At 38.4% G+C, this 21848-nt stretch overlaps 1 protein-coding gene across 4 annotated transcripts in view; it reads left to right on the top strand.

The window, feature by feature from the left end:
• Positions 1–5747: 5747 nt before the first annotated feature.
• ca16b (carbonic anhydrase XVI b) overlaps positions 5748–21848 on the top strand; it is a 109280-nt gene continuing 93179 nt past the window's right edge. For all 4 annotated transcript variants that reach the window (XM_061727293.1, XM_061727291.1, XM_061727290.1 and 1 more), the window contains exon 1: positions 5748–6444. In XM_061727293.1, the coding sequence (XP_061583277.1) occupies positions 6360–6444 (85 nt within the window). In that variant the 5' untranslated portion in view covers positions 5748–6359. The remainder of the gene's footprint in view (positions 6445–21848) is intronic.

Below are 21848 nucleotides of genomic sequence, written 5' to 3'. Positions count from 1 at the left end.
GCATTTGTGAGGTCACACACTGATGTTGGATGAGAAGGCCTGGCTCTCAGTCTCCGCTCTAATTCATCCCAAAGGTGTTCTATCAGGGTTGAGGTCAGGCATCTGTGCAGGCCAGTCAAGTTTGTCCACACCAGACTCTGTCATCCATGTCATTATGGACCTTGCTGTGTGCACTGGTGCACAGTCATGTTCGAAGAGGAAGGGGTCAGGTCCATACTGTTCGCACAAAGTTGGGAGCCTGGAATTGTCCAAAATGTCTTGATACACTGGAGCATTCAGAGTTACTTTCACTGGAACTAAGGGGCCAAGCCTAAATCCTGAAAAACAACCCCACACACACCATAATCCCCCCTCCACCAAGCTTCACACTTGGCACAATGCAGTCAGACAAGTGCCGTTCTCCTGGCAACTGCTAAACCCATACTCGTCCATCAGATTACCAGATGGAGAAGTGCGACTCATCACTCCAGTGAGCCCGTCTTCACTGCTCTAGAGTCCAGGGGTGGCGGGCTTTACACTCCTGCATCCGACGCTTTGCATTGTACTTGGTGATGTATGGCTTGGATGCAACTGGTCGGCCATGGAAACCTATTCCATGAACTCTCTGCTTGAGGTTTAGAGGTCTGTAGCGATTGACTGCAGAAAGTTGGCATCGTCTTCGCACTATGCGCCTCAGCCTCTCCTGACCCCGCTCCATCAGTTTACGTGAGCTACCACTTCATGGCTGAGTTGCTGTCATTCCCAAACATTTCCATGTTCTTATAATACAGCTGAGTTGAGTGTGGAATATTTAGGAGCGAGGGAATGTCACGACTCGATTTGTTGCACATGGGTGGCATCCTCTCACAGTTCCACACTGGAATTCACTAAAGGGGACATATTATGGCATTTAATGTATATTTTAAACAGGCCTTGAATGTCTTAAAAACAATCTAAAGCTTGTTTTTTCTACATAAATCAGAAATTCAGTCTCTGGGCCATGTTTTTATTTTTTACGCTTCTAAAGCCTTTTTCTGTGATTCATTTTCAGGGCGGGGGGGGCTATGATAATGAGGCTCTGTGCTGATTGGCTGCTTGAATGGCGTGTAGCAGGGGAGGAGACAAAGCGTCGCTCCGGGCAGAAGAGCAGCGGCTGCGTAGCAAAGCGTGTCCACGGTTCTGCTTTAAATCGACACGTACCCTACGCCGTAGGCTCTGCGTTGGTGTAACGCGGAACCATAAATCAGCCTTTAGTCACCCCGTCTTCACACTAATTCAAACAGGAAGATTGAATTTAATTCTAAACAGTTACACCACAGTTATTTAGTCCGATTCTTCATCATTTCACTTCTTAAGTTACAAGACAAATGAATCATGTTAACTGTAAAGAAATCACAACACTGAATTTTCACAAATGGCAACTTTATTGTTAAAATATATAACTATTGCTGGCTCAAGGAAGGACCGCGTGTCTTCTGAATGTGAACAGCTCCAGGTGCTTGAAAGATCTGAAACCACAGAAGAAAAATGTATTACGGTACTAATAGAGCCCCGAGCCCGGGGCTCCTCGACGGTCCGGTCCGTTAGCAGCTCCCGCAGCTCCGTATGCGGCGCCGGGGCTCCGGAGCTAAGCTAAATACTTAGCCCATGCAAAGATCATACAAATATAAATAACATTAAAAAAAAGGAACATACCGCTGACTCGTGTGCAGTTACCGGGTCCGTGCTGTGGGAACTGATCCTTTTATGAGGGTAAATGTCGATGCAAAATCTCATTTCTACTCTCCCTCGCTGTTCAAACAGCCACCGCTTCTGAACAATGGCGGACGCTCGAGCCGACGGAGAGAGCTGGTTGTGGGCGTGGTTTCAGCAGCGGAGGCCGAACCTCTGCGCCTCGGGTGACGTCACCCTAGGCGCAGATTCTCATCGGCTCAAAAAAAATCACGTGACACTGGGGGATTCTGTAAGGCAGGGGTCACAGACCTTGCAGAAATTAATGTGATTTTGTCTCCCCTGTGCTGGCAGAGTGAGGGGAGACCACTTTATATATGTTAAAACAAGAAAAAACGTGTTTTTCATAATATGTCCCCTTAAGCTCCTGAGAGCGACCCATTCTTTCACAAATAAAACAGAAAACGTAAAAACAGTTTGCATGCCTAGGTACTTGATTTTAATCACCTGTGGCCATGGGAGTGATTGGAACACTTGACTCTGATTATTTGGATGGTTGAGCGAATAATTCTGGTAATATAGTGTATTTTAGACTGGAGGTCCCACATTTGACCTGTTATTAATTCCCGCCCCCTTTACTTACCACTGCTCACTTGCTAACTATTGCAGTTATTGTACGTTTTACAATGACAACTGGTTGTGTGAAAGCCTTGTCCAAACATGTCTCAGACATTATTTTTTTTACACAAAGACCCACTTTTCACAGAGGACAGTTCAAAGGGGACCTAAATATACCCCAAATGTCCCAAAAAAATTAGTAATGTTGGTAATAAGGTTAAATTGGAGGTAGGGGGTAGCAGATCACAGTACAAGCAGGGAAAGCCTTATTTTATAGTTTTCATGACTGCAGATGATAAAATTAAAAACGAGCGCGGCTCATGCACTGCAAGGTGAGAACAAATCACTTTACTTTAATCACTTTGATTTGGAAAGGTATAACTTCAGCTCGACTCTGTTACTAAACTCCATGGTACCACACAGCCACATTGACATCACAGAATGTTTTTCCATTTCTTTTTACATAGACAATCAGAGGGCAGACAAGGAAAGTAAAGTCAGACCTCACAAGGGGAATACAATTCTTTTTCAATCAAAACTAAATCAAACACCAACTAAACACAAAACACAACCAAAAAAACAAACATGAAAACAAACTGCTCACTTTAACATGCTTGCAGAACCGCAGTCTTGTCCTTGTAGAGCAAAAGGAGTCTCTCAACTGTGATAACAAATTCTGTTACCTTCAACCTTATCTCTGTGTGATCACGGCACATAAAAATGTATATGAAATTCTTTTGAAAACATTCACTTACACCCATCTCGATGGTGGTTTTATCAGTTATACAATGCAGTTATAAAATCCCGACTTCATATGTGAAAAGCAACAGTCTCTGACACGTAATCTCACAAGGCCTCTTTTCAGTCAAATTTCAAGCTAGTTTGTCCAGCTGACAAAAATAAAAACAGATTTCTTGAGAATTCAATTAAGTACAGATTATTTGTGAGTGTGAGCGTGGAAAAGAGACAAACAGCTGGGACATTGATAAAAATAAATCCCATGAACAATTCTTCCACCAAACTGAAGTCAAAGTTTGAGAATTCTCTAAAACCTTAAATGATTAAAGCACTCTTATACTGTGTCTAAGTTAACTAATATTGATTTTTACCTGCCAGTTAGAATTAAAGAGGATGCTCAACCTTTTAATATATAGACCTGTTCCTTGCTTGCAAGAAACGTACATGCACATCCAGGGGGCAGAACCACCATTGTCAATCATGAGATTTTAATAAACGTATTTTATCAGTGCACATTTCATCGTTTGTAAATTCTTAATGACTCAGTAATAAAATGACTCAATCATGAAACACTATTTCATGGTTCACAGTTTTAATATAGACTTGTTGAAAATGTTAGGTGACGGTATTGCCTAATGGTTTCCATTCATGGTGTGTTTCTGGTCCCTTTTTTTTCTCAATATCAGTAGCTTTGTGACAACATTAGTTCCATATGGCTCAATAAGTTCAGGTGTTCATAACAAGGCTTCTTTAAAAACCTCAACATTCAAAATTCCACCTTATATAAACATGCTGTGTTTCACACGAGTGACAGGTAGCTTAGTTTGGGACAGTGGCTGACTGATTACACCCTCGCTAGTCCATCACAGGGCCACAGAGACAAAGGAGACAAACAACCGTGTAGACTGACACTGACTCTTGCAGTCAATTTAGAGTCACCAATCAACCTGACATGCATGCTTTTGACTGTGGGAGGAAGCTTGAGTACCTAGGAAAAAAAGGTTCAAGGTTGACGGGAACATGAAAATACCACACCGAAAAGCTGCAGCAGTGATTTACACAGGGAACCTTCCTGTTGTGAGGCACCAGTGCTAACCACTACACCAGCATCCTACCATTTTATGTATGAGAGCTGACCTTCTAAAAATAATCAGTGTTCTGTCTCCACTGGTCAAATATTCTTTTGGAGTCTGTATGATAAATCAAACAGTTCTCCATTCCTTTTCATCAGACAGCACAATATATAAAAAAAAAATTTGGAAAGCATTCCTAAACTTATCATTTAGTTAATTGCACTTGATCGGTGAGAAAACAATCAAGTCTGGAGCCACTGTCAACCATGGTGGTGTGCTGCTGTGTGTATGGCGGTCGTGCAACCTGGAGAATCATGTGAAGATGCCCATGAGGCTTTGCAGCCTTTGAAAAGGTAGGCATTTTGGAGAGGAAACAGATGGCCCACATTAAAAGCAAAGGGCCCTTGTGACTGTCCTCGATGGCCCTGTAGAGAACCAGGTAATTAAATGAAAAATTTAATCAGATCCCTCAAATTAAATGTCCAGCTGGATAGTTCTACATGAACACTATCGACTACTTGTTTACCTGAGGGAGTATCGCCAGAAGATGCATAATTCTCCAATCGGCACACACTTGCACATGATGATAGCCTATTCCAGGTGATGATTACTGCTGAAGTATTCTATTCACAATTCAGCCAGCAGGAGGCAAAGGGGCATGATGTGTGGCCATGGAGGGGTCATTTTAATAATGGGAGTTGGGAGGAAGCAACAAATGGCAGGGTGGGGGCGGTTGGAAAAACTGGATTTAGCAGGAAGACCATTTTACTTTTTTTTTTTAAATCCCCGATTGCCTTAAATCCATGTGACCCTGGTCAGATAATACTCCACAATGTTGAAATTATGCTTGATTTGATTTGATTTATTTTATTTTTTTGTACATGTAAAAAACAACACTTCAAGAGAAGTTTAAGAAAACAAAACAACAAAACAAAGAATGTCATCCTTTAACACTTGATATCTTCATTTACATGTGCAAAAAAGGAGTAGGAAGAAGTGTAAACTTATTTAATCCTACCCCCATTCACTAATCATTTAACCCGTATTTATAAATACTCACACACTGTACTCACAGTGCTAAATAACAGTATTATTATTATTATTATTATTATTATTATTATTATTATTATTATTATTATTATTATTATTATTATTATATACTGTAATTTCACACACATGCCTATACATACATATATATATATACTTATTTACACTATACTGTCTTAACTGCATCTGCTCATTATCTATGTATATATCTACTTACTTACACACACACACACACACACACACACACACACACACACACACACACACATATATATATATATATATATATATATATATATATATATATATATATATATATATATATATGCTTAATGGAATGCATTTAAAAAGGGATGCGTTCGTGGACTTGATAATCTTTTTTTTTAATTCTTTGGGAGTCTTTCCCATCATAATACCTTGGAAACCAGCCTCTAGGCTGATTTATGGTTCCGCGTTACACCAACCGAGAGAACCTACGGCGTAGGGGACGCGTCGATTTAACGCAGAACCATAATTCAGGCTTCTGGCTCCGATCCTTGTCATTTTGCATTGAGCAGACCCAGGACCCGCCTCCCCTCCCTCCCTCCCTCCGTGCAGCCTGTCCGGTAGGATGGGAGCAGCGCAGCAGCCGCACATCCGTGCACGCCTGACCGCCGGACTACTTCCTGGATGAAAGAATGGGACATTTCCAGCTCCACTTTTTTCTGCTTCAACCTCCGTCTCGCTGACGCGGCGGATAATTACTTAATAATGACCAGCGTAAATCAATAATATTCGATCACTTTTTTTTTCTCCCCCTGTAGTTAATGACAGCGATTGATTTGCCGATTGACCCCTTCTTCTTCCACTTCGGGAATGTCGCTATCTGGAAGCCCGCTGCAGACACGAAGGAGTCCGACAGCAGATTTTGAACTGTTTTTTTTTCGCAGCAGCCCCCCCGTGTGCTTCACGCGTTATTCCTGGAAGCTAAAAACGCAGCCTCTTGCTCGGACTGGAGGCAACTAAATTTGTCTTTTTTGAAAGCATAGTGACTGTATCCTGTGACCGCCTAAGCATTACTTTGATGCTCTGCCTTCGTTGGTCGCGGTGCCAACTTCAACCTCAGCTTCGGTCGCGACGTGCATGTGATTCTTTTTCGAGAAAGAAGAACAAAAACGACACACAGAAACTTAATCACCCCTTTGCCTTTTTTTTTTGTTTGTTTTTGTTGTTGCTCTCGATGAGTAGTCTAACATGCGGAAAATACGGGAACCGAGTTACTGGTGGATTTTACCCTTAATGTTTTTAACCTTTCCTAAACACAAAGCCTGTCAACCTGGTAAGTACTACGGCTGTCATGTATTTAACCAGAGTCACTGGCTCTTGTTGGTGTTTTTTGTTTTTTTTTGCAGGGATAAAAGGCAGTTTTTTTGCTCGACGAAACGGGAGAATTCCCACCGGGAACCCTTTTTTGTTGAATTGTTGACGGTCGCCGGGCCGAGCCGAGCCGAGCCGACAGGCAGTCGTGTGGACGCGGACACGACCAGCCTCCGTGATTCGCCTGCGTGTTTAAGGCTGCTTTATGGTTCCGCGTTACACCGACGCAGAACCTACGGCCCTACGGCGCCTGCGTCGCCGCGTACCTACGCCGTAGGCTACGCCGCACCCGACGGCGTAGGCTCTGCGTCGTTTTAACGCGGAACCATAATTCAGGCTTTATTGATTAAGCAGCTGGACTGTGGCGCAAACTCTCCCTGCGTCAACCTTAGGTTAGGCTGCAGATTTCTTTTTATTTATTTATTTATTTATTTATTCATTTATTTATTTATTTATTTATTTTCTTTTACCGGTACTGGTTCTGCTCTTGCAGGGTGTTTGACCTTTTCCTTATCGACTCCAGCACCGGGGATTCAGACATCACGGTCCAATTCGTCAATCAAAAAGGAAATATATCATTCGTGTAGTTACTCCGAGGTTAAACTTTATAACATCCCACCACCCTGTGTCTCTCCCCCTCTCGGAGTTACCCAAATAACACCATGAGCATAACCTGTAGTTTTGTATCCAGTGATATTAGGCGTCCCAAGTTGTATCAGAGCCTTACTGTGTGTGTGTGTGTGTGTGTGTGTGTGTGTGTGTGTGTGTTTAAAATTAACAGGCTTGCACAGAAATGCAGGACAATCATGTTGTGGAAAATGACAAATATCCTGGTTGCATACTGTCGTTTTTAAGTACTCTTACTTCTTGGACTGAATCTGTGATTTGGGGAGGGGGAAAAAAAAAATATCAGCATAATTTCAAAATGTCGTAGGAAGTGCGTTTAAAAATATCAGCTGGGTTAAATAATTTGATTGATTACTGAATGTGGTGCAGCAGTGCTCTTTGTCTTCCTTCCTTTTCAATTCACGTTTCCTGGAGCTTTTCCTTTTGTGTGCGACTTGGAAGAGACAAGGTGACTTCAAGATCCAACATCTGTTGATCCTGGCTACCCTCATTTATTTTGTCTGATTTCCGAATAGCCACACATAAATACGAGCAGAATAGCTGGGTCAATTTAACTGAGATTATTACACACTTCTGTGGTCCCCCATGTATATTTTTCTTAATCTCTCCTACAGTACAATTGTTCCTCACGGTGAACTACATCATGTAGTTCACCATGAGAAGCAACTATGCTGTTGGAAAGATTAAGAAAGTGAGAGCACCCTTTTTTTTAAAGTAGATGTAGAAAGCTATTTTGCTTGGGGGGCTATCAGAAATTATATGACATAATTTCCACAAAAGGACATGGCAAACATCTTAGACAGGAAGATACGGGAAACAAATGCCCAAGTAATGATCATGCTTCTGGTAGAATTATTTTGTGCACTTTTCATTGAACATTGAAAACAATAAAAAAAAAAAAAACATACTAGAAATTATAAGTTAAAATAAGAAAATCAAATGATAGCTTGAAACTGAAGTAGACATTTCTGGTTAGGTTATACACAAAATCGGAGCAAGGCTGGGGAGCGAGAACATCTGTGTACACTACATTCACACGAAAGAGCCATTACCTCGCTAAATCCACTCATTATAGATGCAACACCTGCATATTTCTCTGACGATAACAAGAGTAATCTCAGATTTCTGTTTGATATCATTAACTGTTTTGTAAATCCTTCTCATTCTGTCCTTGTGGCCACCTCTCCTGATGGCAAATTCTGGCATTTATTTTTTTGACAGGATCAGTGAAAATTCCTCCGGGAAACTTATCACTTCCACTTTGTTCTCTGTCCTATTTGGATATTAGGTTTCAGCTATATCTCAATATCTCCATGTTACAGTTTTCCTGGTGTGTTCACTGGTTTGGTTTTTGGTCGAAATCACGGTGCTTAAATTACAGGAATTGAAATCGATCAACCACATCCTTTTTCTTTTCTGGTGTTTTTTGAATCCTCTGCAACATTTGACATTATTGATCACCCCCTTTTAATTTAGACTGTTGGACTGGGTTGAGATTTCTTGTACTCCTCGTAGTTGGTTTTCTTCATACCAGTGCCACAGACTCTTCCATATTCATGTCAATATTTATCTATTTCTTTTACCCTCCTCTCACGTGTGTAGTCCCAGATCCGGCGATCCTTAGATAGAGATAGAACCTGTTTTCATTATATATGGCACCTCTTGGCTTTAATTACATCACTTCTGTTTCTTACCCTTGCTATTCAGATGACACACAGCTTTACAGTTCAGACAAACCTAATAATATAAATAACCTTACCATTGTTCATGACTAACTTGCTAACTGGTTTATTAATGAGATCATTTTATCTGGACTCCTCTCTAGCAACATCAAGAACACCACTAGGAATATTGGTATTTACTTTGACCAGCACTTGAATTTTGAAGTTTACATTACCAAGCTCATTTACTCCTGAGTCTCTCAGCTGCGAAGTAGTGCGAGAATCAAATAATTATTTTCAGCCAACCCTCTGGAAACTGGGGAATATCTCCCACCTGTCATATACTTCTCTCTTCTCATTTAGACTACCGTTTAGTGCCTCTTTACTTGTCTCATTTAGTCCACCGTATCCACTCTTCACATAGTCCAGAATGCAAAAGCCAGGCAGGTAAGAAAAACTAGCCGGTTGTTCCACATCACCCAAGTTCTTGCCTCTCTTCTTTGGCTGACAGTAAATTCAGAACTGCTTTTTAAATTGTTATTAGTCCTATCTAAGGCCCTTCATGGACTGGCCCCTCAAACATAACAGGTTTCATTGACACCCCACCCCCGAATTCTAGCTCTCTGCCTTTTCAGTCTTCGATTAAGCTCTGTTATCTCTATACCCGGTTCAATTACTTTTCGATCCACAGATGACCGCCCTTTTAAGGGTGTTGTTACAAAACTTTAGAACTCTACCCCCTATATTCCTTCTGATCAGCTGAATTTATGTTTTGTTTCAAATCACTATTACAAGCTTATTTCTACAAGTTAGCCTTTTCATTAATATTGTGTATATTCTAATATTTGCAGTCCTCAGGTGTGCATATTTAACTGAATTTATATGATTTTATTTATTCATTTATTTATTTTACAGACCTTTGGTTAGATATGTTCACACATGTACATGCATGTATGCATGCATGCATGCAAGTATTTACATTTAGATTGGGTGAGATTTGTGAAGCTTTTTGTAGCTCGGTTTAAAGAAAAGACATGTCATTTATTTTATAAGTATTTATTATTAAAAAGGAAAATCAAATTCCTATTTCCAGCAAAAAGGCAACAGTTTTTTAGTTGTTCACAACTGCAACCTCTAAGTATCCACTGCTTTAATAATCTACCATTGAGAACAAGACCCAGCACGACAGGGGGGAATCGCTCTGTAGGCTTTGTCCGCCAGTGTGTTGCTCCATAGGCCACAGTGCTAACAGGGGGTTTTTGTCCCTTTTTCAAGAGGACGGATTATTTAAGAGGGGGTAAAATAACAAACACTTTTTTGGTGCTTGAGAGTATATGTTTGTCAGTCTGAAGTTACTACCAACGCATAAAACCTGACATAACACAACCCTGTCACTTTGTTTGAAAATGTCATTCAGTGAGCTGTTCAGATTTGTAGGGTACCATGATATCACAGAGTGGAATCATCCAGCCTTCTCATTTTTATTTCTGCCCAACACACGCCCAGCTGCATTTGACGTACCATGAAGTTGGCTGCACATAAAACTAAATGGTGGATCTCAAAAAGATGAACACCCCATAGAAAAGAGAAATTGGGTGAGGATTAGGCTTTATCTTAGAGTTTTGTTTCCAATAAATCGGAAGTAGAACAGTCATGGTTTAACAAATTTTGAAAGTTAATTCCATTGTGTACTTTTATTGACATTGACTAAATTTACTTTTGACGAGGTTTGAATCTTCCAGATATGTTGATGTGACTACCAATCCAATAGCTTTTTTAAGGAATTTAGGGTCTGAAATCAAACTGACAGAGATTTAATCTTACAAAAAAAAATACTCACACAGCCATGGTAGCACTGCTCTCTGGTTGCTGTTTGGTTCTTTTTTTTCTGTCTGTATCATTCAGTGTTATTCGTGTCCTAATGTACTTTCATACCATTACATATTCCCTCTTTTGAACTCTTCTGATAACAAGTGAGATGGACCCTCTTCTCTGTAGCTCAGCAGCCACTGCACCAATGAAAAATGTCAAATTCTGATTAATCAGACCACAGGACAGTTTTCCACTTTGCCTCAGTCCATCGTGAATGAGCTCATCCCCAGAGAGGGGTGTCTGTGTTTCTGTCTCATTTATATATTTTTTTTCTTTTCAATTCTTTGCTTGGTAGAATTTGAACTACATTTGCGTATGCTGCCACAAACTCTGAATACTAACAAAGGCTTTCCGACAATGGTTTTACGTGTTCTTGAGTCCTTGCAGGGCTTTCTGCAACAGACATCAGTTATTTATTTATTTATTTGTTTTTGCATGTCCATTGACCTTAGAGCAGGGGTCTCCAACCCTGGTCCTCTAGAGCTACTGTCCTGCATGTCTTAGATGTTTCCCTGCTTCAGCAGTGTCACCACCTGAGTATCGTAGACCTTGATGTCATGTTGATGACGAAAATGAATGAGAATCAGGTGTGTTGCAGCATTATTAATGGTTTAAACAACCATTACACAATGCATGCAGTTATTTTTAGCCACGTTTTAAAAAAAACAACTTGCATACAATTCAAATGAACACTTATTTTTCAAAAGAAACAAGTGACAGTTTTTAATTCCAGCATTTGCTTTGTTGTCCTTAGATGCATTTGCTTTGTTGTCCTTAGATGCATTTGCTTTGTTGTCCTTAGATGCATTTGCTTTGTTGTCCTTAAGATGATTTTCAGAAACAAAAAGTAAAAAAGAAAAGGTCTACTGATGGACAGGAGTAGTTGCAATTATATGAAGAGTATTTTGTTATTAAAACCATAGCATTAAATACTTTGTCGATTCTCAACACCTTTTTTTCACTCTTCTCCCAGCTGGTGATATTAGCTTTACTTGTCTTCATTCTTATACAGTTCAACCAATCACCTCCCACTGAATATTTCCTACATAGTTTCTGTGGACTATTTAGCAGATGGTTTAATGTTTGGTATGTCAAGTTGTCACTGTTAGAAGCATACGTTTTATTTTCATTATCCACTTTTCCCTTTGCATTAGTATATCTGTGTTGTGGCACTGATCACCCGCCCCCCCACCGAAAACCCCCAACACCACCACTCTCAAATCCCCCAGTACCCTGCATCCACATCCTCATATTGCAGCTTTATTTACTGGTTGTTTTACAAGCCCACGAGAGCTGAGTTTTCTCATATGGCTTGTTTCACCAGACCTCTGACACACAGCAGAAAGGCAATACGGGCTGACCAGCCAGCCAGCTAGCCAGCTCAAACGTGGTGGCGCACAAATCCAATTGAACACTGTCATCTAACTGCTTCTGTCGTTTTTAGGATGAGTAATATGAATCTTCAAAATTTTCCATCGTGAAACACTGTTACTGAAGCTAATATGAAAAAATGCAGTTTGAAATGTTAAATAGCTTTCTTAAATCATACACATGTCGCATACGCTTTTGATTAAATCAACTCTTTCAAGTTATTATTTTTAAAAGTCAGCAGGTTTTATATCAAATATAATTTTTTGCTCATACAAATAATACTCTTTTTTTATAATTGTCACTCTCAGTAACGTTATAGAAAGGACACAAGCTGCTATAGTTTTTTTTATAAGTTCTTTTCTTTTTATTTACAAATCTGGTTGCATTTGCAGCTCTATAGTTCTCATTAGAAACACTAATGACCTTTCAAATTGTGGCACTTTAAGTCATTTAAAAAAAGGAAAAATATTAAATTAAATTAATTAAAGGTTTTGCTCTCTGATATTGTTGAGATTTATATGGGGCACATACAAAATTATCTTAAGACACATAATTGATATAAAGAGAAACCTATACAGAGAAAACTATACATCAACTACTGCCTAACACTGCTATTAGTGGATAAGCATAAGGTCCCGATGCACTGATGTGCCAGCAGGATGTCTATCTCGACATCACTGGTGGTGGGAATACCATCATTAGGTCTTTAGGTCCTCCATATCATCCCTGGATAATTGGTTCAGTGTTTACACAGTATTGACAAAACAGCTCAAAAGGACCTCTCATGATTTTAAAATAGCCTCAATAACACATGCTCAGTTTCAGTCATATATGGGCTCAGTGTTCTCCATCTCTCCACCGGCTGCCCATGCCATATCGTCCTAAATGGTCCAATGGGGAAACATTGCAACTTTAATTACTTTTCATGGGAGTGCACATAATTTTATGTTTATCCCTTTTACTGGTAATGCTCATTCTCCCCTCACTGCTTTTAAATGTAATGACTGGCATATCCATCTTTCTGCTTAAAGAGTGGAACTCTCTAACACAGAAATTTGTATGGTTAAAGCTAGTCTTTTTACTGTAATGGTTTAAAAAAAAACATAAGTGAGAAAAGTTTGTTGTACAGCTTTCTGGTTTTGGAAAATCAAGAGCTGGTACATAATGTATGCCGTATTACGCTGGTTAAGCAGTGATCACCATTGTGGTTTGGGAAAAGCACCCCAGCATGCCTACCTCAAATTGATCAGCCGTGAAAAACGTGCTTCATTTGGCTGAAGGAGCTTGTGAAATGAGCTCCCTTGTTATTCAGCTTCCTTCAGAATATGTGGTCACAAACAACATAAAGTCAGTTTTATTTATCACAGCTTGACTTAAATTCAGGGCAATTGAATAAAGATTTAAAAGGTAGATTAAGAAAACGTTTTTACTGACGTGGCATTAGAGGAGCATCATAACATCATAACACGTATGAGTGTGAATGTTTTTTTTTTTTTTTTTTTTTTATTTAAAACTAATTATTTGTGGATCTGTTGCTGCGTCTTCATGCTGGAAAATTGAGTTTGAAAAAGGCTTCATGTTTCCCTTAGTGTACAGAGGGTTAACTTGAGTTAACATATGCAACAGGGTTATGTTCAGAAATTATGAATCATCCAATCGCTTTTCCAAAAATATTTTGTCCTTTTATTTTTAATTTTCTTTTTCTCTTGTGTGCATTGGGCCTTGTATAAAGTTCCTAAAAAAGATGTCAGCCGTGCTATAAGAGAAGGATTTCAGTCTTTGCTTTAAGCTTTTTATAATAATTACTATGACAACATAGGAAATGGCTAGCAAAAAAAGGTTTTTAGGCATTTTCTTTTGTCGTCGTTGCTTCCTTGGTCATGAAATTGTACCAGCATTATGTGTAGCCTAAAATGATACTTCAACTATTAGAGTTCCTCTTGTATTGCATGCTTTTTAGGGTACAGTAAGTGAAAAAAATTCTAAGTCATGCAAATTAATTCGTCAATATATTAATTATATTACTCAGAACACTCAGCATTGCTGCAGGTAATGAAGCTCATTTGAGTTCTTAAATCTGTGTTGAAAGAAGGGCGTTTTTGTGTCTGAAAATTCTTGTTTTATCCTCAACATATTTTGTTGACACATTGATCTTCCTACAGAGTTTTACAACGGGACGGGGAAAAACATCAGTTTGAATACAAGCTGATCTCCCAAATTTCTGTTACATTAGAGGTTACATTACTTTAAAGTTGTTGAAGGACCACAGTTTGGTCAGTTGAAACGTTGCAAATATATCTCTGAATGTGATATTCCACGAACCTGCCAATAATCTTATTTCTCAATGATACTGTCTTTGAGTCAAGCCTGATGACAATATGTTTAATGACCATTCTTATACATGTGAAATCTGGTTCTGCCATCATAATTACTGACCTAGCTGACCTTTGACTAGCAGTTTCTTCATTTCATTGTGTCCACCTATATTCTCTTTTCGTTCATCTCGGACTGGATTGAAATCATCTACGGGTTGTCCTCGTATAGTTTAAGTCTTACACCGTGCAAATCCATGTTTCCTCTCCTTGTTGACTGTTGCTGTTGGTTACAAGTCAAATATTGATGTGTGGAACAATGTAAAATGAGGATGTGTAAAATGGAATCTCTCACCAGACAGAGATGACCTTGATGTATGTCACACGCTGGAATGCTTTCTTCTTGCAAGTTGTTTATACCAGTGTTGCTGCAGTTTTCCCTATTTTACCTTTTCTCTCTCTTCATGGAGTTTTGAAGTATGACGTTGTTTGAGAAACTTTCACTCTTGACTACAGTTATGGTAGAATGAGCCATTTATAAATAAAGAAGGAGTCTATCATGTTGCTACAGCAGCCAAGTATGAACAAACCAATCACTGCCTTTAGAGAGTGATGTTTTTTTCTTTTCCTTTTTCTTTTTCAGCAGCCAGTCTAGTTCATCCTGCATGCTTGGAAGGAAAGGGTGAGGCACCCGTACTCAGTTGGGATGAGATGCATTTAAACGGAAATACTTATTTTTCCCAAAATGATAAATATGCACCTTTTCTTAAACAGTGTGCAGGTAAATTAAGCATATCAAAATTATTGGCACCTTTTTTTTTTTTTTTTTTTTTTTTGCTGTGTGCACTTGCATGATGAACAGATTTTCAGCGATCAGTGTTCCGGCTTCCTCTGTGTCCACTGGCTGCATTGATTTGCAGTTGTGCCATGGCTTTGTCATGTCTCCATAGGGATTTTCATAAGTTTCAGAAATGGAGCACCCTCAAGCAGTCTGTTGTGTAGCAGCCGCATTTCCAGTGATGTTGGCAGTTGCTTTGGGGTTTTCTTTTGTTTGTACAAGCTTACAGAAGACACATTTCCAGCTCACATATGATCAGTCTGGCAAATCTTTTTTTTTTTTTTTTTTTTTACTGCAATTTCTCGTTTCAATTTCTTCAACTCCCTTCATCATAAGTAAAGCTACAGCATTTAATCTCCCCCTTCACTCGTTTGTCAAGAAAAAAGTGATAGCATATTAAAAAGATGATTAAATGTTTAATTAAATTGAAGTTGTCAATGACCATTCATGCAGTTTAAATTCATGCTTCAGAGAAAGTTGTCTGGAAGCAACTGATCCGGTGTTATAAATGCAGTGCAAGATGGGGGGAAAAGAGCCGTGAGTGAAATAGAATGTCATGTGCCTGCTGAGCATTAGCTCACTTACTGACACTGGAAGTGAGACTGCCCTGCCTGGAAATGCAGAAAATGCTTTTGAAGTGAAATATTTGCAGTAAATGCGACATCAACGTTCTTGGAGCATTGTTTATTTCTTAGGATAATCACAGTAATTTGACATTAATAGTGATTAAACTGTTTATTTGTCTAACTTATGTTAATCAAGGCAATCAGTCATCATTTCATTACTTGATGTGTATGGTTGAGTTCACTCAGTCTTTCAGCCAAAACACTCAAAGCTGGTCAGAGTAGCATTTTAATCACTCAAAATGACTCACAGCCACTTTACTCCGGATCGTTTCATCTGTCTTAGTGACATTAAACCAAAAACACACACACACAAAAATTGGATTCGACCAGGTGGGTTTGAAACAAGGGGGAAAAAATGCTATTGGGTAAGCTACTGTACTTATTTCCTCTGCTTCCTGCCAGCAGTGATTAATATCCAGGGAACAAGACACTTTCACTGAAGGACATCTACTGCTGCATTGGAGGACTTGGCCATATCAATAAATGTCCTTTGTCCTTCATTTGCCACCTCCCCTTTCCCCTAAAACAATCTTGCCGCGATGTGATTCTGTGTCAGCTTTACTTACAGCTGAACTGCCAGTCAACGCTGCCCTGTGGAGACTGGAGACAATGGAACCTTCAGGCTCCCCTTTTCTGCATTGTGTTATTGTGGGTCAACAGACCATGTTTGCTTTGTGCTCATTGGTTTCTTTGCACTCTCTCCCTCTCTCTTTCTCTTATTTTGCAACTGTATTCAAGATTGTCTTTTTCCGAGGCTAGGAAAACCACATTGAAAAACTAAGCTATCTTTTCCACAAGGCTCATTTTCTCTGTTATGAATTATAGCCTCAATCAATGAAGATATAGGATTAGGCTGCACATTTCTATCAGCCTCCAGGTGCTGTGCTGAATGCAAAGTAAGCTTCTTTAATGTGAATCACGTTATGTTTGATAAATTAAATTTCAACCTGAGCGAAAATTTAACAGTTGTAGAGGAGGAAATTTACCTTTGGTCATGTTGGTGGAATTAGGCCCCTTTTAGTATCCGTTTGGGGTATTAATTCAAAATTGGGTCAGTATAGTCTTTTCGTATAAAATACTACACTGAGTCTTTGAAACTCTAAAGTGGTTTTCACTTTTAACAGGAAAGAGGCCCTTTTTTTTTTACAGAACAAGGCTATGGATACTAAAATAATTTTGAGGTGGTGCTGTGTAAATCAAGTCTATTGATTTTCATCTTATCATTGGGGAAATAGACAAATAGGAATCTTTTTTTGCATATGGAAATTAATAATATGAAGAAAAACTATTTCTGTGGTCATAGATTGTAATGTCTGAGGTGACGACTTCACATGCATTTGTCACATGCATTTTATGAATATGTTGGGAAATTTGATTATTTTGTCACCAATATATTTAGGATATATATATATATATATATATATACACACACACACACACACACACACACACACATACACACATTTGGACCTCCAATTGTGAAATTTCCAAGCAAAAGATTTCATTAAGAGTCTGAGTTGAAGTATGAATTTTTTTTTTTAGCACTATCATTGACCCCAAATCTTGCTGACATATAACTTCCAAATTTCAGGTCATTAAGCAAAGTTGTTTGGGATTTGTAGTCATCTTCACTGACTGGGAAGTTATTCGAGGCTGTCGACACTGCACAGATGAACTTTTCAACACCTTGCTGACATACTTGTAACTTGTAAACCTGTCATATGATCGTGTGCGCTTTCACACTGTCAGTAAATGTAACCTTAAAAAATGAGAGCTGTGAAGTGCTAACATGAAATCCTCTCATCTGAGAATAAGTGACAATACATGATGTTGAACACTTTATTGCATGGTTGTCAAGACTATGATATTTTATAAATCTTTTTTATTACATTAGGTTGTAAACATCCTAATGATTTTGCAATTCAAAAATAATATCAAGGTACTTGGCTATTTATAGGAAATATAGCATAACCTAGATTGAAAGTGTTGCTTTAGCTTTGGGAATTTCACTTATCAAATAGGTAAATGCATTTCTCAAAAACTTTTCAAACCCAATTAGAGCCAACAAGTCTAATTTTCATGGGTGACTAAGGCCATGTTGGTCCATTTAGATTTAAAAACGTATGACTTGTATGAACTTCTTTACCTTATTTTAACTAAAAAAAAAGATGCATATATTGTATTAATTCTCTTGCACAGTCAGACAGAACAGATTGGGATCCATTTCACTTCATGTTGTAACTATGCAAGTGTCAAATTGTCTGGTATCCTGTAATGTTAAGACTGGCATCCGCTTTACGTTTTTAGTTTAACTTTCAAAAATGGAACATTTCGGCTCTGCTGCAGATCTTGTCTTAGGTTTGTATACAGCACTGCTGTGGTCCAATGTGGATGGAAAAACCAAAACAATGATGTAGTTCCACATGTTTTACTTTGTGATGTGCTCTGCTGGGTTCCTATGTATCCTTCCCTGATTCGCCAAGCCTACTGTGTATAATATGACCAATATAGAAAAATAACACTTCTGTTAACAGTTTTGAGATTGAGCAAGTGATTACTGTCTTTGTTATCCGTGTCAGCAGTTGCTATGCTGCTAAAATCTGCATTTAATGATACTGCTACTGCCTAAATGCACAGGAGGAAAGCCATTATAACAGCAATCTGCAGTAAAGGTTAGTTTTCAGCAGTTTTTCAGCCCATCTCACGCGCCTGCCAGGTCCAGTGAGCATATGGATTTGCAGTAGTTGAATGTAAACAGATCTTTTACCGACACAAAGTTGAAATGCTAAGTGGATAAGTTTAATTATGAAACAGCGTTTTAAAAAGAAAGTGTTTAAATATATTTTTCATTTTTCTTTTGCACCTTGAGAATGATAACTGTTGCCATCCACCAACCCATAACACCAACAGCTTAGAAAACAGTTCTATAAACTTAAGTAGTGGTCCACTTCTATTTTATTCCATAATAATTTTAACTATCAATATGTGATTTGTGGTATAATTTAGCGCAAATCATATATCAGCACATTAAGGGTCATTATAAATATGTCAAAAATGGTTAATAAAACGGGCCATTAGCAATCAAATGCTAAATTACAACACCGTCTTAACAGCCACTCCAGTGTAAAACCCATTTCATTAAATCCTTGTCAAATGTCCCCCCCTTCTTAACTTAATACCCTTAGAGATGAGTCCCAAAGCTCTTTCTGTTGGCTTTAGAATGAGATTGATGTTATGTTTATTTCTCTTACTCTTCAGCTTTCTCTCTGAGAGAAAGCACTAAAACATCAATGAAAGGGTTTGGATAATTGGTGTTTAACTATGTTACTTGAAAGGCTATAAACCATTTCAGGTAATTGTAGGCCTTTTCCAGGTATTTAATATATTCTAATTGAAAGCTTACCTTTGGATGTTTTACTGTTCCCAAAAAATGATTTGGTGAAAAGACTGTTTGTTATTACAAAAATGGCACAGGCAGAAAGCTCTGAAAATTGGTGTTAGTTCATTTTATAAGATTTCCTAAGGAGAGGATCTGCTGAGTTCAATGCTTTTTGGAGGCAGAACAGAAATTCAAAGAGTACCCTATCGATCCTGTTGACATACTCCCCTTTAGGGAATGCAAATGTTTCTGTTCTTCAACACAAACATCCAAACCCTTCTGGTAGTAGAACCCTAATTAACTAGGGATTTGAATACCATGGCCTTTCCATTTGACATTTTCATATTTCAGAAAGACAATGTTTTACGCTTCTTCAACAAAGACGACCTGTATTTAGCAGACAGTAAAGTTTTATGATAAAATAATCAACAGTTGGCTTTGGTGAACATTTAATATAAAGTGCCTTTCACTTGCCCTACATCGCTGTAGCAGTGCTCTGATGCTAATTCCTTGTTACCCGCATAGCTATCAAACATTGGCATAAACGTCTTTGGAATATTGTCAAAAACCAGTGTAAAGCTTGAAGCATATTTATTATGACCATAGTAAAGTAACTACTACTCAGTCAAGATCATTTGTCCCCAGGTCTCACAATGAAGCAGGTGGGAGCAACGATTTTACTGTATCAACATCACGATCTCCTGTGTTCTGTCACGCATAGAATTAAAGGTGTTGAATAGACATCATGCCAATAGCTTTGTGGATGGAATGGAAATGGAAATAGCTGTTTTTCTAAAGAGTAATCATGTGCTTTCATTAGTGAAAATAACAAGTCAATAGACAAATTGAAATTGTAATGAAGCGGTTTCAGAGGACACCATACGACTTTGTTTTAACATTTTACTGACAATATGGTTAAGATGCTATTTGACGGAATTTAACTTTTATTTGCACTCAGTAAATTTATGATTCTAGGAATGCAGTATAATTTTTTTTGTGCAGTACTGGCTTTAAAAGCTTTTCTCAGTTTGTCATTTAATGATATTTTGATATATATAATATATGTTTTTAATGTGAAGCTTGAGGACTTTCCGAGACCACCTTTTATTAGGTTATAGTATTGGCAGCACAATGGCTTCGCCACTCAGTTATGGTGTGTGGAATTTGATTAGAATCATTACCTTGAGTCACAGCCAAGTACCCTTAAATTGAATGCACTTTCCACAGTTTGTTTGCTCCTGTGTTCTCTGAATCGTGTATTTAAGAGGCTTGTATTTGTTTTTCTACAAGGTTTGCTCCATGTAGATGATGAGATCTGTGCCAACGCGGCTTCAGTATGTTTGATGTGAAATACTTACAGTTGTCTCAAGATAGGGCACAGAATTACCATGTGGCCATGTATGAAAACAAGACTGAACACGAACGAATGTCAAGGAGCTGTGGTCTAAGCAGATGTCCTCATTAGTCATGAATGATATGTTGCCATAGATGACTTGTACTGTAATAGTCTTGTAATCCCTTTTGGCTAATTAATGACCATCTTATTTCCGCATGCCACATGATTTCTTCCATCATAATTCCTCCCAAATTAACCAGCAGAAACATTTTTTAATTATTTGGGACCATTTATACTTGTCAGTGATATCAGGTTTGAGTTTCTTATTTTCTCTTTAAATGCTGTAAATTATAAGTAAATCGTGAGCACGGACCTCACAGTGTATACTAACTTCACAACGATATGCTTTTTTCTTTTCATTTATACAAGTGTTTTCTTATATACTTGTTTCAGTAAATGTTAAAAATCATTTCAGTGCCTATTTATTGAATTTGAACAACTACAGACACAGTAATTGTCTGTAGAAGAAAAGATAATAAGAAAGGTAATAGCTGACACTGATTATTTATAGAAAAACAAGAACTGCGTGATGTCAACAAAAATTGTTCAATTTTTATGATTTATATCTTAGCATGTTTTGTCAGTGTCATTACATGGAAACCTAGCAACTGAAAATGAATCACTATGCTTACTGTTTATAAGCAACTTTAGTGATCATGGAATCTGGAGGAAATGTTTTTGTTTTTAATATATTAAAGGAAAAATTAATCTGAGTGTCAAGAGTTCTCAAGATTAAAACCTGTTCAGCGTGCAGTAGCTCCACCGAGTGCAAATATTTAGTTCAGCGTGGGGCAGTTATAATTTTTTTTTAAACATAATGCACATGTGGGAATGAGTTAATGTATTTGAATGCTGTGTATTCTTTAGTGGGCGTGTGTGGCAGATTGGTACCGTGTGTATGTTCCTCTCATTGTTTTACTGAGGTTACACCCTGGTCACTGTACAGTACAGTAGATATTACATACCAGTGAGATTACAACAGAAGCTGTTAGAGGTATCGGGTGCAATGCTCTTCATGGCTTTATCTATCGTTTCTAAATTCAGCCTTCAAGTATTGATTAGAACCCAACATCATAGAGCATTTAAAAAGGAAGGAAAGAGGTCTTCCTGCTTGTATGGCCTCGGGCAGGCATGACGAGTCTGTTTGGAAGTGATGCATGCAAGCAAGTCCGCGTGCAGTATTTTTATTTAAGGCTTACCTGAGGTTTAGGCATTTTTCATCACTACTAGGCACATTTTCTTCTGTAACACATTTCTACAGGTATTTAATTTGATTTCAAGCAT

The sequence above is a fragment of the Cololabis saira genome, chromosome 8, assembly GCF_033807715.1.
Source record: "Cololabis saira isolate AMF1-May2022 chromosome 8, fColSai1.1, whole genome shotgun sequence".
In the NCBI taxonomy this organism is placed as follows: domain Eukaryota; kingdom Metazoa; phylum Chordata; class Actinopteri; order Beloniformes; family Belonidae; genus Cololabis; species Cololabis saira.
This window is presented reverse-complemented; position numbering and strand designations above follow the sequence as displayed.